Genomic DNA, 17510 nt, shown 5'->3' on the forward strand with positions numbered 1-17510 from the left:
GCACCCGTTGTAAAATGTATTACACAGGGGCCATTCATGTGGCATGCAAAGATGGTTCTCACACACATGAGTAATGTCCTTCAGCAGAGGATAAGAAGCAAATGTTTAAACCCAGTTACAGCTTCTCTTGGTATAAAAGTTAAATTCTTTTTCCTTTATTGGAGTTTTCAAATAAAACTTATATAACTTCAAACACTATAGATGCCTTAGTTTGTTTTAGCATTCTTTTTTGTTATTGTTGGTACTGGAGATTGAACCCAGGGACATCCTACCTCCAAGCTATTCCCTGAGCCTATTTATTTATTTATTTATTTATATTTTTATATTTTTATTTTATTTTATTTTATTTTATTTGGTGGTACTGGGGTTCCTGGAAGCCCTTGTACCTCCGGGCTACACTCCCAGACCTATTTTATATTATTTTTATTTGGAAACAAGGTCTCCTAAGCCAGCGTGCGCAGCTGGCTTCGAACCTGCGTGATCCTCCTGTCTCCGCCTCCCAAGCACGGGGGTTACAAGCATGCGCCACCACGCCCGGCTATTTATTTATTTATTTTTTTGAAACGAGAACTTGTTAAGTTTCTGAGGCTGGCCTTCAACTTGCAATCCAGTTACTCCCAACTACTGAGATTATAGGCACGCACCACCATACCTAACTTGTTTTAGTATTCTTTAATGCTAATTTTTTTTGTTTTTGTTTTTGTTTTGGTACTGGGGATTGAACCCAGTGAAATTCTACCTCTGAGCAACACCCACAGACTAATTTGTTATTCTTTTAATTTTTTTTTTTTTTTTTTTTTTTTTTTTTTGGTGGTACTAGGGGTGGAACCCAAAGGCTTCCTACCTCCGGGCTATACTCCCAGACCTATTTTTTATATTTTTATTTGGAAACAGGGTCTCACTAAGTTGCTGAGAGCCTCACTAAGTAGCTGAGGCTGGCTTCGAACCTGCGCAATCCTCCTGTCTCAGCCTCCCAAGCCCGGGGATTACAAGCGTGTGCCACCACGCCCGGCTATTCTTTTAATTTTTGAAACCGGGTCTCATTAAGTTGCTGAAGGCCTCACTATGTAGCTGAGGCTGGCATCAAACCCGTGATCCTCCTATCTCAGCCTCCCAAGTACTGGGATTCAAGCAATAGCTTAAAGCTATTCAAAAACAGCTTAATGCTATTTTCAGTGAGAAAAAATATTTATATTTTAAATCCAAACAGTTCTCACAGTTTTTTTCCCATTTTTTGTTTATCCTTAATTTTAGTTCTGTACCATTTGAAGAAAGAATTGTATCTGTTCTTCAGTGGTTACAGCTTCCTACAGATAAAAGGTATGTAGATAATTAATTTCTATTCTAAATACTCCTTTGTTTTGTAGAAGTTACATACTACTTAAAAACAAGACTATAATAAAACTGTGCCATTGGCTATGACATTATATATCCAAAAAACTCCCTAGTGAACTATTATAGCCATATTTGGAAGTAATCCGAACCTGTAAAATATTTCCCAGCAAGTTTAGAAATGTTACCTCAGTATTGTAGAATTTTTAATCACTATCAGTTGTTGAATTATTCTTTCCATTCTGTTTTGCAATGTGTTCGTAAAATATTACGTTTTGATACTGTTTGATTTAGACCACACTTTTACACTCTGTATTTAGAAGAACCAGATTCTTCAGGTCACTCATATGGACCAGTCAGCAGTGAAGTAAGTACATTTTTATCAGTGGTTACTTCATTAAACCTAGTATCATCTAACCGCAACTCAAGCAGGCCTCTGGGCCCTTCTGTATGAATCTGTGGTTTCTGCAAAGGAGTGAGCAGTGTGCCCAGTTTTACTAAAGTAAAGAATGTACTTTTTTTCAAATAAAACTTATATAACTTCAAACACTATAGATGCCTTAGTTTGTTTTAGCATTCTTTTTTGTTATTGTTGGAACCATTGTTTTGCTTACATTTCCTACACTGCCAAGTTGAACTGATGAATTAAATTTTATATTTTCAACTCCAAAGCTTTTATTCACTCCTTATTCTCTTTCCTTGGCCTAAAAACTAAGAGCTTTTTGAGAATTTCTGAAATACATAAGATTCCAAATGCTTGTGAAGATATAGAATCACGTGAATAAAAAAAGCAAAAGCCTCCCCTCCATTCTTCTCCTTAGGAAATATGTCTTTAGCTTCTAGAGACCACCATGTTTACAGCAGAGCTTGGGACATTAAAGGATGGGAGATTTTGTCAAATGTAGAGATATTCAGACACTCATCTATTGTCAAATGGATAGTGGAACTGAGATAGGAAACCAGCTCATGGACCAGTGCATATAATGGCACATCTTTTTGATCTGATACCCTTTCACCTCCTGGCTATGTCTGTTTTCTGTATGATGATTCAAAACAGCACTGTTTCCTTTCAGAGTTCATGTGGCCATGCCATTCTTATATTTTGGAGTACAAAAAGGGTTAGCACAGAAAATTATTTGAGCTTCTTTCTGTCTACCTCTATGTTGACTTTCCTTCTGATACTTATTTTAACAGTGACTTAAGATTTTTAAAAGAATGAATAGTAGGGATCTGTTCATATTCTTCACCATGATAAAAGAGAGAAGAGTTATGTCCAGGATCCTTCATGTCAGAATCCTGCTCTGGTCATCTTTGGCCTCCTGTGATTCCAAAGAATAGAAGACTACCAACACACATTCTCTCTTAATATCTGGGCGTTCACCCCCACATTCCTATCGGTTCCCCTGTCCTGGTGGCTCCGGTTGGCTAGTTTATGAGCCTCAAGGATTCTTCATCACATGGTCCAGATGAGAGCTTGGCCTCCCGTGTCCATTATGAACCCAAGTTTTGAGGGTGCTGCTTGATTCAAATGCTTACTTCATTAATAGTAAAGGAAGGAGGAGAGAAAAGGGCATGCTTGGTTTTTTTTCACTTGAATTTAAACAGCTACCTAAACCATCTTGCCTTGGGTTCCCTGACTGTGGGTCTGCCCTAGACTTGCCCCTCTGAATGAGTAGGTATTATCTGAATTTCTTCTACCTCACACAAAAGAGAGAGAGGCTGACCCTCACCTAGGTCTATTTCTATTCTTTCCATCAAAATCCACCCCACTGTTCCCTGCTTTGACTCTGTTCTTCTGTTGAGCAGAAATACTCCTTCCTTGGGGTGGGGGTAAGAAAGCTGTGTGCTCAGGGATGTGGCCATGTTCTGTAGCTGTTACCATGATTTGAACAGCTGACCAGGCAGCTAGTGTCAGTTTTCCTCTTTCACTGTGGTCAATGACACTTGAGACTCCTGTCCAGGTCGCTTTGGCTACAGGAGACTTTAAGGGTCATTTCACACGTGTTTGTCAGGTCATATAAATTCAGAAGTTGGTGCTGCCCTTTGTGGCTCACTGATGATCTTCACAAGTGTTGGATTTTCAGATGTGTCTTCATTCCAGGTTGATCCTATTACTTTTCAAATCCTATTCATCAACTTGTAAATGCTATTCAGCTCTAATATTCCTGGCACCATAAAACTCACTTTACTTAAAAATTTTAACTATTTCCATACTTTAAAAAATTCTAGTTAAGCCTGGCATGGTAGTGCACGCTTTTAATCCCAGTACTTGGGAGGCTGGGACAGGAGAATCTCGGTTTATGGACAACCTCAGGTACTTAATGAGGCCCCCCATAACTCAGTGTGACTCTGTATCAAAATAAAGAATAAAAAATGGGGTTCGGGGTATAGCTTGGAAGTAGAATAGCCCTGAGTTGCATCCCCACTAATGCAAAAAAAAAAAATTCCAGTTAAATTCATATTTTTTTGGATATCTTCAAGTGAATGAAAGACCATACTAGATGAACTTGTCTCATGTTAAAGGGAAATATACTGACTCTAAATGAAGATTAAACTGATTATTTATATTACAGAAAGTGTATGCAGAACTGTACAGTAACGCTCTTCAGGTGGTTTTACAAGAAGAAGAGAAAGTAAAAATGCCAGAAAGCAATTCTCCAAAACCATTTGTTATTCCATGTTCTTTTTTTTTTTTTTCCGGGTCTGGGGATGGAACCCAGGGGCATTTGACCTCCAAGCTACACCCCCTGCCCTACTTTTTATTCTTTATTTTGAAACCAGGTCTCACTGAGTTGCAGAGGGCCTCACTAAGTAGCTGAGGCTGTCCGCGGACCGCGATCCTCCAGGTCTCAGCCTCCCAAATGCTGGGATTACAAGCATGCACCACCACGCCCGGCTTGTTATTCCATGTTCTTAATATATTCATATGCAGTGTATGCAGTTTGTAAGGAAATAAAGCATCATATTCCAAGTTTAAAAATTAAGTACATAGAACTGTAAGAAGGATTTCATGAGTAAAACTAACACTTGTGAAAATTAGAAGACATTGTTCTTACACAGTGACCATTTAAATTGTCAGAAGGTACAAGGAAAATTATGAAAAATGAAACGGTCGCTTGAGTACATGGGGTCTTTGGCCAAACACTGTGGATTTGAGCTAGTATTACTTTGGCTTACACTGGGTTTGGTCTAAGTAGTAGCACTTGGATCTTCGAGAGCGAAAGCTAATCACCAGCTAATGTCATCTTCACTGATGTTGAGCAAATACAGAATTTGGGTCTTCCCCTTGTTAATGATTAGCAGCTATTTACCGCTCTTATTTCTTTGATGTTGACCCGTTCTGGTGTAATGCGAACGAGTTCATCATAGCTGCATTCACTGAGCTTTCTTCTTTTTTTTTCAATCTAGAGATAGCTTTATATAGAAATAGTAGTATGGAATGCATCACCTGAGATTACTTCCCATTCTTAGGTCATCAAAGCCTTGCAGAGGGTGGACAACATGGTTGGCATGCTGATGGATGGTCTGAAAGAGCTGAACTTGCATAAATGCCTGAACCTTATCCTTATTTCAGATCATGGTAAGCTGAACTGGCATCATTTCCTCATCAGGTTAAGTGATGCCAAAAAATGTTTGCTCAATTGATATATGTTTCATGATTTCCTCTGAATATTATACGTAAAAATATGATCTCTTATGAAAAGCCTTTAAGAAAAAAATGACGTAAGTGTAAAATACAAATAAGACACACAATTCACACAAACCTCAAGCCTATATGCTCCCATGCCACCATAATGTACCTACCTTCTGACTTGGGAAAAGCCTATCCCAGGCTCTTTAATGTTTCTCAACATTAAAGTTTGTTGACTCTGCAATTTTAGACTTAATTAGATTAAATTTAATTGAAACATTAGTATATACCTCTTCGATTTTCTTTAGGGTGATAAATCTGACTTCAGAGGCAGTAAATATTAATATTGGTGATATTTTAATTGCACCTAAAGTAATCTTTGTGACAATATCATGGAAAGCTTTAGGACTGAAGGATTGGTGTACATCCAGCCACTTGGGAGACAGAGGCAGAAAGAACAAAATTTCAAGGCCAGCCTGGGAAAACTAGCAAGACCCTCTTTCAAAGTAAAATAATAATGATAATGATGATGATGATGATGATGATGATGATGATGATAAAAGGCTAGGTATGTAGCTTCATGGTAGAGCACACCTGGGTTCGATCCACAGCTAATAAAGCATTACAAAAGAAGTTCCCGTCCTGCAGAGAGATTGGGGCATTACTCTCAGTTAAAATACAAGGTGATTTGGGGCAAGTAGTGGTCTAAAACTGTGGGAAGAGCTGGGTGTGGTGGCACATGCCTATAATCCCTGTACTGGGGAGGCTGAGCAGGAGACTCACAGGTTCGAGGACAGCCTCAGCAAGTACTGAGTCTCATCAACCTCGCAAGACCCAGTTTCCAAATAAGAAATAAAAATTGGAATGGGAGTGTAGCTCAAAGGTAAAATGCATCTAGATTCAATCCCTAGTACTACAAAAAAATAAAAATAAAACTGAAAAGATACTCCTTTTTGCTCACAGAATGATATTATAATACATAAATAAGAAGACACACCAAAGTTTTGGAGTGAAGGAAAGGGAAAACATTTTTAAAACAGTAGTAGATATACCCGAAATTCTGTGTCTTCTCTTCCAAGTGTTCAGTTTATCTGAGTGCTGAGTTCAAAAGTAATTAAGGAAATTCTGTAAGCAAAAGGAATTTTGCTTTGCATATTAAATTCTTTATTAAAGTTGCAGCATATTTCGTGATTTGTTTTTCTCCTAGGCATGGAACAAGGCAGTTGTAAGAAGTATGTGTATCTAAATAAATATTTAGGGGATGTTAAAAATATTAAAGTGGTCTATGGACCTGCTGCTCGATTGAGACCTTCTGATGTTCCAGATAAGTACTATTCATGTAAGTATATCTTTATGATAACTTTGAATATGACTATATTAATAATACATTCCTCTAAATCATTATATTTCTGAAGGGGAATTAAGATTTCATGGTTATTTAACCATAAAAATCTCCAATACAAAGCTTTTGTACTTCAACATTACGGAACTAGATATAAGGACACAAGGCCAAGCACTAATCTGTTTGGTATTCATGGGTTAAGCATGTTATCTGATGATCTTAATAGAGTTCATGTTGTAGTGTGTTCAAAATTATACTTAGAAAAAATGTTTAAGCTGGGTGTAGTGGCGCACGCTTGTAATCCCCGCGCTTGGGAGGCTGAGATCACACGGGTTCGAAGCCAGCCTCAGCTACTTAGTGAGGCTCTCAGCAATCTAGTGAGACCCTGTTTCCAAATAAAATATAAAAAAGGTCTGGGAGTATATCCCGGAGGTAGAAAGCCTCTGGGTTCCACCCAAGTACCACCAAAAAAAAAAAAAAAAAAAGTGTTTAAAGGAGCATGGTGGTACATGCCTATAATCCCAGTACTTGGGAGCCTCGCAGGTTCCAGGACAAGCCTCAGCAATTTAGCAATTCTTTCAGCAACTTAGCAAGATTCTGTTTCCAAATAAAAAGGGATGGAGATGTAGCTTGGAGAAAAAAAAATGTCCCTGGCTCAATTCCCAGTTCAGATTTTTTCAAATATAGATAATTCATGACATCGCATTAAAATAACATATAATTTTAGGAAAATATTTTGTTATGAGGAGGAATGCTGCTAGAAATGATTAATTCTATAAGCAATTGATTCCTGCCCTCAGAAATGACTCCCTTAAACCATTCCAAAACACTAAGAATACATCTTTAAAACGGGGAAGAAGAAATTTCGTTTTCTTTCTTGACAACATGTGGAACACAAATTGCCAAGAACTTAAGATATTTGCTTTTTGCAGTTCAAGTCTGTTTTGTAGCTTTCTCTCTCTTCTGCCCCTTTATGATTGCCATCCTTCATAACTTTCAGATATGTGGGGCAAATTTTGTTTAACTTTTCGATAGAATTAACTTTGAAATGGAAATGGAAATGAGCTTTTCAGAGTTATCAGAATAGGGTTATGTTTGTCTCTGCAGTGAGGTAGATTTCAGTGGATATAGTTAAGTGTTAATTAAGAAAAATAGATTTCACTGTAGAAAAATGGTTACGCAAGTCAATTAACTCAGGGACACAAAGCACAGATTTCATATGTACAATGACAAGTTTCAGTTGGCTATTTTTCTTTTAATTTAGAAAAGTTTTACAGTAAGTCATATCTGTGGGTTCTATACCTGTGTATTCTACCAACTGTGGTTGAAAATATTTGGGAAAAAAATGTATCTATAATGAGCATATTCAGGTTTTTTTCTTACAATTAGTCTTTAAACAATACAGTATAATAACTACTTGCATGGCCTTTAGTTACTTTATGTATTTTAAGTAATTTAGAGATGATTTAAAATTTAGGGGGATGTATATAGGTTATCTAAAAATGCTATACCATTTTATATAAGAGATTTAAATATCTGAAGATTTTGTTATCTATGGGGAGATCCCTCTAGAATATGAAGGACAACTGCACATGATATAAAAGCTTTTATAAAAACTGTACAGAGCTGGGCATGGTGGCGCATGCTGTAATCCTAGCATTTGAGAGGCTGAGACAGGAGTATTGTGCAGGTTCGAAGCCAGGCTCAACTACTTAGTGTGGCCCTTTGCAACTCAGTGAGACCCTGTTTCAAAATAGAGAATAAAAAATAGGGCCGGGGGTGTCACTCGGAGGTAGAATGCCCCTGGGTTTCATCTTCAGTACTAAATAAATAAATAAATAAATAAATAAATAAATAAATAAATAAATGCTGTACAGACAGCTGGTGTGGTGGTACATGCCTGTAATCCCAGTACTTGGGAGGCTGAGACAGGAGGATCAAACATTCTTGGCCAGCTTGAGCTACTTAGTGAGGTCCCTCACAACTTCGTGAGACCCTGTTTCAAAATAAAGAATAAAAAAATAGGGCTGGAGTTGTAGCTCAGAGGTATAATAATGCTCTTGGGTTCAATCTCCAGTTCTGCAAGAAAATAAAAATAAAAATAGGGCTGGATATATAGCTTGGAGGTAGAATGCCCATGGGTTTCATCCCTAGTACTACAAAAATAAAATATAACACTGTACAGCCAATGGCAGTACCCAAAGATGTTTGGGGACTGAGCTTTAGCCATGCCCTTATCTCAGGCCCCCAAGATTATCAGGCTGAAAAAAACTTTACATTAATTTATTTGTATATGCATATGAAATTTACACATACATAATATATTCTTTTATCTGGATCATTTCCTCAAACTTATGTAAAGAAGAGCTAAAGGCAAAATTTAAAAGATAGATTATATAGCACACAGAATACCAAGTAAATCTAGTGGACTTATGATGCAAATTCAGATTTATTTATTTATTATTTATTTGTTTATTTATTTATTTATTTATTTTTGTGGTGCTGGGGATTGAACCCAAAGGCATTCTACCTTCACACTGCACCCCAGCCCAATTTTGTTTCTTATTTGAAAACAGGATCTGTGGTTGGTAAGAGTCTCACTACTTGCAGAGGCTGTCCTCAAACCTGCTGTCTCAGCCTCCCAAGTACTGGGATTACAGGTGTTTGGCACCACCCCTGGCCTTCAAGTTTTAATCTACCTTCTCTTCTAAAGTTCCCTGTACCCTTCTTATTTGGAAACTCTACTTATTTTGAAATATGCAAAGTATAGAGAGGTTTTCATCCTAAATCACACTTTTTTGACAACTCAGTTCCCCTTTCTAGAGATAAGCACTGTCAAGTTTAGAATATGTCTTCCCAAGTATTTGATAGACATGCTCATACTAAATCTATATGGACATATAAGTATGTAGGTAGATATTTATTTTGGATAGATGGATAGATGGATGGATGGATGGATGGATGGATGGATGGATGGATGAACAGATAGATAGATGGGCAGATGAATACATGGATGAGTAGAGATATGGATGAACACATGCATGGTGGATAGATGTTCTATAACTTAACACTGACACTATTTCATGGGCATTGTTACCATGCAGTACCTAGGGATTTGTCTTATTCCTTTCAGTGTCTAATAGATAGTGACTTAAATGAGCTATTTGAAATCTGCTTTGGTACATAAATATAGGGTTTGAATCTAACATTCTCCATTATTATTATTATTATTATTATTATTATTATTAATTATTATTATTATTATTTGCAGTACTGGGGATGGAACCCAGGGGCATTCTACCTCCAATTTACACCCCAGCCCTATTTTTTATTCTTTATTTTGAAACAAGGTCTCACTGAGTTGCAAAGGGCCTCACTAAGTAGCTGAGGTTGTCCATGAACCACGATCCTCCTGTCTCAGCCTTCTGAATGCTGGGATTACAGGCGTGTGCCACTGCGCCTGGTTTATTATTTTTATTTGTAATTGCAGTGTATCAAACTATTAATTTTTATGTTTTCTCTCCTCAGTTAATTATGAAAGCATCGCCAGAAATCTTTCTGTGAGCATCACTTTTTCTTTTATCCAGTTATTATTAGTTTTATATTATTTTTACTTAAAAATTTTAGTATCTATTCTTGGGGTTATAGGGTAAGAATTTTTAGATAATGGAGCAATATATAAAAGTAACATGTAAAAGCTCTTTTGTTTTTACAGATCTTTAAAGATATATTTCAATAATCTGTGTTTGAAACTTTTTACAAATTTACTTACTGGTATTATAAAATTTATGTGACAGTACCAGAAATATTTGAAAAAAAAAAAGAAGGAAAAACCTATAGCCATAGCACCATAAATACTTTTAATATTGTGGCATATTTATTTTCGTGTGTGTGTGTGGGGGGGGTGCTGGGGATTGTACCGGGGTCTTGTGTATGCTAGGCATATGCTCTACCACTGAACTACTTAGTTATAGCCTTTATTTTTTAATGAATATTTTTTCAAATAAGCTTCTGTCCTAGTGCTGAACTATCTATTCCACAGTTTGTACTGTTTTAAGTCTTGAAGAAAATTTTTGTCATTGCAGTTAACAGGGTGTTTGAGAATAGAGTCATATGTTCTGACTCCAGTATAATCTAGTGACACCATCAAAAGTCCTTGGACTTTTGAACAGTAATAATTATGATATTCTGTAAAAGTTTCGACTAGTTTGGAATATTTACTTTATAAATTACACAATCATTAAGAACTGTTATTTTTCTATTTGGGTCAGATAGATAAAATATTTAGGAGAAAAAAATTACTATGAAATTAGAAATTTCAAGAGACGTTTAGACTTTAGATAATATGGAGATAATTTTTTCTTTGCCGTTTGTAATGCCAGTGCCGGGAACCAAACCAGCACTTCAGACCTTACCTGAAACATTTCTTACCCAAGCGTTTGCATTTTGCCAAAAGTGACAGGATTGAGCCCTTGACATTCTATATGGACCCTCAGTGGCAACTCGCACTGTAAGTTCTGACGATTTTCCAGATAAACTTAGCCTGATCTATTAGCAATTCAAGGCAACCATTGGGCCCTTACTAACAACACTGCTATGTGGAAAATGTATGCGTATGCTTCTCTTTAACCCAGGATTTCTCAGCTTTAGCCTATAAACATTTAGAGTTACATAATCTTTATTGTTGTGGGGAGCTGTCCTCTACTTCTTGATATATTTGACCAGATCCCTGACTTCTACCCACAAGAACTGTTTCTCCAGTTCTGAAAACCAAAATGCCCCCAGACATTGCCAGAAGTCCCTTGGAGAAAGGAGGGGTCAACCATGGCTAAGAACTGTTGCTCTGGCCTCTCACATCCACTCTGTTATTTATCAACTGCTGTATTTGCCTGTTACCACTCACCATTGCATCTCTTCTGCACATTGGAGTTATATCTGATAATGCCTCAAAGTTCAGCAGACAATTGGTAAAGGCACTTCATAATAGCGAACAGCTACCTTTAAAATTGCACATAGTTTCCTTTGTTATTCTTCTTACACTAATCCACCAATAAACTTTGGTTTGGTGACACATGCAGTAAATAATTTGGATGGTTGATATCTCAAAACTTTGTTTTGCAGTACGAGGGAAGGAACCCAGGGGCCTTCTACCTCTGAGCTACACCCCCAGCCCTGTTTTTTATTCTTTATTTTGAAACAGGGTTTCACTGAGTTGCAAAGAGCCTCACTAAGTAGCAGAGGCTGTCCGTGAACCGTGATTCCCCCAGTCTCAGCTTCTCAAATGTTGTGATTACGAGCGTGCATCACCATGCGTGGCTCAAAACTTACTTACTTTTTTGATGGTTGTCAAGAAGCCAGTCATGGTAATACTTCTGTCAAGCCAAGCACAAACAGTGAACCAATATTCAGTTGACAAAATTACACCATTTCTACTGTGTGGGGAACTGTGCTCTTGGTATTTAAAAGAATATGAAGGGAAGGATGATCACTACCCTTGTAGGAGAGTAAATATTTTATGAATATATAATCACCAGGTTCCAAGTATTTCTTTAATCTATGTCCTTGCATTTTTGCAAGTGGCACACATGAAAATTTTATTTATTTATTTATTTTTAATTTTTTATTGGTGCATTGTGGTCATACATCTTAATGGGATACAAGATGGTGGAGACATACATGTATACATCATCCAAATCCTTCCTCATTCCCTCCCCCTCCCCCCTTCCCATGCTTGGCTTAGTGATTGATTTGATATGTTTGTTAAAGTACATCATGCTCATTAGAGAATTTCCCTCTTCTCCCCTTCTATTTCCTCAGGTCACCTTATTTTGCTCATCTATAGAATCTCCTTCTTCATCTAGAGTTCCTCCTGTTACCCATTTCTCCCTAGCTTTCACATATTAGGGAAAGCATCTGATTTCTTATTTTTTGTGACTGGCTAATCTCACTTAGCATAATGTGCTCCAGTTCCATCCATTTCCCTGCAAATGATGTAATTGTGGTTTTCTATCGTGTACATATCCCACAGTTTTGTAATCCATTCATCTGTTGATGAACATCTTGGCTGGTTCCATAGTTTGGCAATGGTGAATTGTGCAGCTATGACATAGATACACATGCATTAAACCAAGAAAAGATAATTAAATTATCTCAAATCACAGCTGGCTAATAGCACAGCTACCCACTCTTGATGTTAATGGTTGGTCACTTTTTTATTTCATGGACAATTCAATTCTAAGTTACATTGTATAAAGGAGAAAACCCAGGAATTTCAAAGCTGTATGAGCTCTCTTACTTTATTTTGGTTTAACAAAAAGTTACTTGCTCTTTATTAATGAAAATAATGTTATGGTTATTAATAATGTTCTATAAATAGACTTTACATTATTATTTCATATATGTTAAAATTAGGAATCCCTCAGAAAGGAAACACTGTGCAAGTGGATTTCATGGCTCTGACAATATATTTTCCAATATGCAAGTAAGTAAACCTTTTATACTTAAATGAGATTGAAAGCTGAGGGTGGTGGCTCACACCTATAATCCCAGTACTTGGGAGGCTGAGACAGGAGAATTGCAGGTTTGAAGCCAGCTTTAGCAACTTAGCAAGACCCTGTTTCTGAATAAAAAATAAAATGAGGCTGGGGTTGTAGCTCAGAGGTAGAATACCCTTAGGTTCAATTCCCAGTAGTGTGCACATGCACACAGACACACACACACACACACACACACACACACACACACACACGATTGAATCCAAAGAAAATATATATAAACTTTGATATTTAAAAACATAGCCTGAAGCCGGGTGTGGTGGCACACGCTTGTAATCCCCACGCTTGGGAGGTGGAAACAGGAGGATCGCACAGGTTCAAAGCCAGCTGCGCTGGCTTAGGAGACTCTGTTTCCAAATAAAAATATAAAAAATAGGTGTCTGGGAGTGTAGCCCAGAGGTAGAAGGGCTTCTAGGAACCCCAGTATCACCAAAAATAAAAAGTAATAATAATAATAATAATAATAATAATAATAATAATAATTAATAATAATAAACATAGCCTGGAATTATATGTCTTCAGTGAAAATTAATGAAGGATATATTCTCACAGAGCAATTTTTTATCTTTGAGATGAAAAGTTTTGTTAATATTTTACATTCACGTTTTGTGGACATGTGACTTACGCTTCCTCTTAAAATTTTAATTTGTATATATTTGTGCTCCATGAAACATATTGCCCAGTGGTAAAAGACAATGATTAGATATATGAGTATGTATCCCACTTATGTTCTGAAAGGAGACGTTATCGTATTTTAACAAGCACTTTAAATTTTTTCAAATATATTTACAGTAATTATCCAATTTGATCCCAGCATTACTGTGTAAGAAAGATAGATGAGGGTTATATCCTATTTCACAGATAAAAAAGATTTCTTCTCTGATCATCAATTCAAGAATTATAGTAAAACTAAAATAAATAGTGCAAATGTCCTTAGGTTATATATTCAATGAGAATTGAAATGTCCCACAAAATTCACTAGTTGCAGTATTTTTCTTCTTCTCTCAACATAACCAATTTATACATATACAATGTGGAGAATAGAAATATTTTTGACCAACTATATGTGCAATCGAACTGTGCTGATAAAAGCTTACTTTTCTGGCCAAACCAGGCTCTCTTTATTGGTTATGGACCAAGATTCCAGCACGGCATTGAGGTTGACTCCTTTGAAAATATCGAAGTCTATAACCTAATGTGTGGTAAGTGTGAAAAGGCAGCTTTCTTCCTGAAAACAGCAGGAATGGGATTTCCAGGATAGGTCACACAGTGGAAACCTTGGTGGGGATGGTGGGGATGTAAGACAGACCCTCACATTTTTACTTTGTTCTTTGCCAAACAATACCATCTTACTCTTTATCTGACTTTGCCACTAGCCTGCACACTGGTAAAGCCCAACATTTACAGAGGGGCGCTCTGCAACTGGCTCGGCCCTAGGTTTCATATATGATCCTTGAGTCACAGTAGTGGCAGAAGCCAAAGAAAAGAGTTTTGGGGCAGTGAACGATAGACTTCACAGGTTGAACCTCTGCTAGCAGTAACAGTTGATTGGATAGGAATGTCAAGTTTGTAGAAGTAAAGGCAAATCCATTAGGTATATTCCTTGTTTAGTCTGAATCTTCTGATACTACACTTGATTTTAGTCAATAGGCCGAGAAGTAATATTCTATATCTTCTTAATTAGTACTTTCATGGTGGAGTATTGGATTTTAAATATTACTTATTATTTCCAATCTTAATGCTGGACATTTCCAAAATTCTAAATAAGTTTTGAATGTAATTCTTTTAGTGGAAGTTTATGAACTTTGAGTTTATATATCCCAAAGCACCTAAAATAATAGGAAGTGCTTTGTTATGTAAGTGTTCACTTATTATTAAAAGCATGAGCCTTTCATGCAGGCAAATCTGGTTTTTGAGTTCTTGGTCTACTAAGCCTTGAGACCTTGAGCAAAACACTGATTACTCATCTATCAACTACAGATAATAATTTGTTAAGTTGTTTTGAGGATTAAATAAGAAAAATATATTAGCATTGCTATTGTAATATTAATTCAACAAAATGGTATTACATATCTTAAGATTAATAACAGATGGCATTACATAGTTTAAAATTAGGAAATTTTAAGAGGGAATTTGATCACCTATGTCAGTATTTCTACTAACAATAAAATAGTCAAAAACAGTCTGAAACTCAAAAGAGTTTATAGTTCTATTTGAGTTAAAGAGTAAAAAACTCATATGTTTAAAAATGTAGACATCACTGTCCACATCTCCTATTAATTTGATTTTGAAATTTCTAAAGTGACTCTTTACTGTTTTGGGAATTATGCAGATTTACTCAATTTGACCCCAGCTCCTAACAATGGAACTCACGGAAGTCTTAACCATCTTCTGAAGCATCCTCGTTACACCCCAAAGCATCCCAAAGAAGTGAAGCCTTTGGGACAGTGCCCCTTGACGAGTGCCCCCACAGATAACCTGGACTGCTCCTGCAACCCCGCTGTAAGTGTCACTGAAGGTTATCCCAGTATGAATGGTTTTCTAGCACCATCTACACAGTGTGTGCTACAGAAATATTTAACAATGAAATTGACATTTATGAGGGAAAAGTAAGCATACATTATTTCTAATTCTGGGTACACACGCACACGTTTTATTATCCCCGCCTCCTATCTCTTGTACTTTGAGCTCTGTTTTTAACCCTTGAGTCTGTCACGAGTTGTAGGATAGGTGGGGAGAATTCTAGAGGAGCCCTTGAGCATTCCAATCACCTATCATGTTTCTTTTCTAAAATACAGCCTAACCTATTTAAATTGAGGGGGGAAATAACACTTCTGGTACAAAATAGATATGACAGTTTTTTATTCCTATCTTCATAGGAATTATAAGTAACTGTATTTAATAATTACTATTAAACATCTATCTTGTTACTTTTTTTTTTTTTTCAGTACTGAGAATGGAACCCAGGGGCATTTTACCTTTGAGCAATACCCCCAAGCCCTATTTTTATTCTTTATTTTGAAACAGGGTCTCACTGAGTAGCAAAGGGCCTCACTAAGTAGCTGAGGCTGGCCTCAAACAGCAATCCTCCTGTCTCAGCCTCCTAAATGCTGGGATTAGAAGCATGAGCCACCCTGCCCTGCCTATCTTGTTATTTTAAGAAGATAAAAACTCTTGGCCCATTATGTTGGGTATGGTGGCACATGCTTGTAATTCCAGCACTTACGAGGCTGAGATAGGAAGATCACTTGTTCCTGACTAGCCTCAGCTACTTAATGAGGCCTTCTGCAATTTAGGGAACACCCTGTTTCAAATAAAGAATAAAAAGTAGGGCTGGGTTGTAGCTCAGAGGTAGAATTTTCCTGGGTTCAATCCCCAGTGTTACGGTGAAATATGTTATGGTGTGGGAATGTTATGGTTTTGGGGAAACTGTCCCCGGGGGACTCTGTTAGGGTCCCGGACACAATTTCCCTCAAACCACAACAAAACCCAAAACAACCAAAAACAGAAAAACTGCGGGTTCTTGTCCTGAGTTAAGGATAAGTATACATAGCTCGGACACTTGCTGAAGATTTAAAGTTTATTAAAAAGATAGAAATACAGAAGATAGTTAAAGCCCCATGCTATTCGAAATGGCATTCAGAAATGGCATGGAGGGGTGATTTGAGCGAATAAACCAAAGGGACACACATGGGCTAGACTTTTTTTTTTATACCCATGACCTCAATCTTGTTTACGTAATTCTGACATAGTAAATGTCCCTGTAAGGTTCCTCCCCCAGCACCAGCACGGTGTGGCAAGGTGTCTACCCCTCCTCCCGTCCCAGCTAGATTATCTAATCATGTAGATCTGTCTTTAGACAGAGAAAGGCCTAGCTCCCCTCTCCTATTGACCTGCTAATTACTTTTAGCTAAGTCAATCTAAGTTTCAATAGCTGTTTGCTTCCTGAAGGAAGCCAAGCCTGTCTCTCTCCAGGTCTGCCATTTTGACACAATTATTTCTGAAATATATCTATTAATAATCAGAGCTTTCTCAAATCTTCCTAAGCCATTCCCAATACTGGTACACCCAGTACTTGAAAACAAAAATTAGATATCAGCCATGAAGGTGTTAGTTGGAGGAGTAGTTCTCTTATGTTTTCCATTTTGTCTTAGACTTGGTTAGGCTTGCAGAAAGACTGTTGGAGTAGGAACAAAAATTATAAAGCATTTGTATTTCTGTTTTGCATTTATTAGTATTATGCTTCTGCTGACAATTTTATCTAATGCTTCCATCATTCCTTGTTTATCCTCCTCATCAAAAAGAAAACTTTCACATATACAACACTATTGTAAATTTATGTTTGTTCTGTGTTGGGTTATTAACCTATAGACATTGTATGTTACACAATTAAAATGTGCCTCTCCTAGCCAAAAGTGGTGGCACGTGCTTGTAAATCTCAGTACTTGGGAGACTGACACAGGAAGATTGTAGGTTCAAAGCCAGCCTTAGCAACTGAGTGAAACTGTCAGCAACTTAGTAAGACCTTGTTTCCAAATAAAAATTAAATAGGGCTAGGGGTGGAGCTGAGAGGTAGAATACCCCTGGATTCAATCCCCAGCATATTATACACAAAAAACAAAGTAGTCCAGGACTAGTTGCGTATGCTTGT

At 37.1% G+C, this 17510-nt stretch overlaps 1 protein-coding gene across 1 annotated transcript in view; it reads left to right on the forward strand.

The window, feature by feature from the left end:
* ENPP1 (ectonucleotide pyrophosphatase/phosphodiesterase 1) overlaps window positions 1-17510 on the forward strand; it is a gene marked incomplete at both ends in the record, with an annotated part of 80918 nt that overhangs the window by 51910 nt on the left and 11498 nt on the right. Inside the window, 9 exons of the mRNA XM_080700743.1 lie at window positions 1255-1320; window positions 1627-1699; window positions 4804-4912; window positions 6171-6302; window positions 9834-9865; window positions 10688-10815; window positions 12717-12786; window positions 13974-14061; window positions 15192-15361. Of these exons, the coding sequence (XP_080556869.1) occupies window positions 1255-1320; window positions 1627-1699; window positions 4804-4912; window positions 6171-6302; window positions 9834-9865; window positions 10688-10815; window positions 12717-12786; window positions 13974-14061; window positions 15192-15361 (868 nt within the window). The remainder of the gene's footprint in view (window positions 1-1254; window positions 1321-1626; window positions 1700-4803; window positions 4913-6170; window positions 6303-9833; window positions 9866-10687; window positions 10816-12716; window positions 12787-13973; window positions 14062-15191; window positions 15362-17510) is intronic.

This window comes from Muscardinus avellanarius (assembly GCF_963383645.1).
Source record: "Muscardinus avellanarius genome assembly, chromosome: 8".
Classification (NCBI taxonomy): domain Eukaryota; kingdom Metazoa; phylum Chordata; class Mammalia; order Rodentia; family Gliridae; genus Muscardinus; species Muscardinus avellanarius.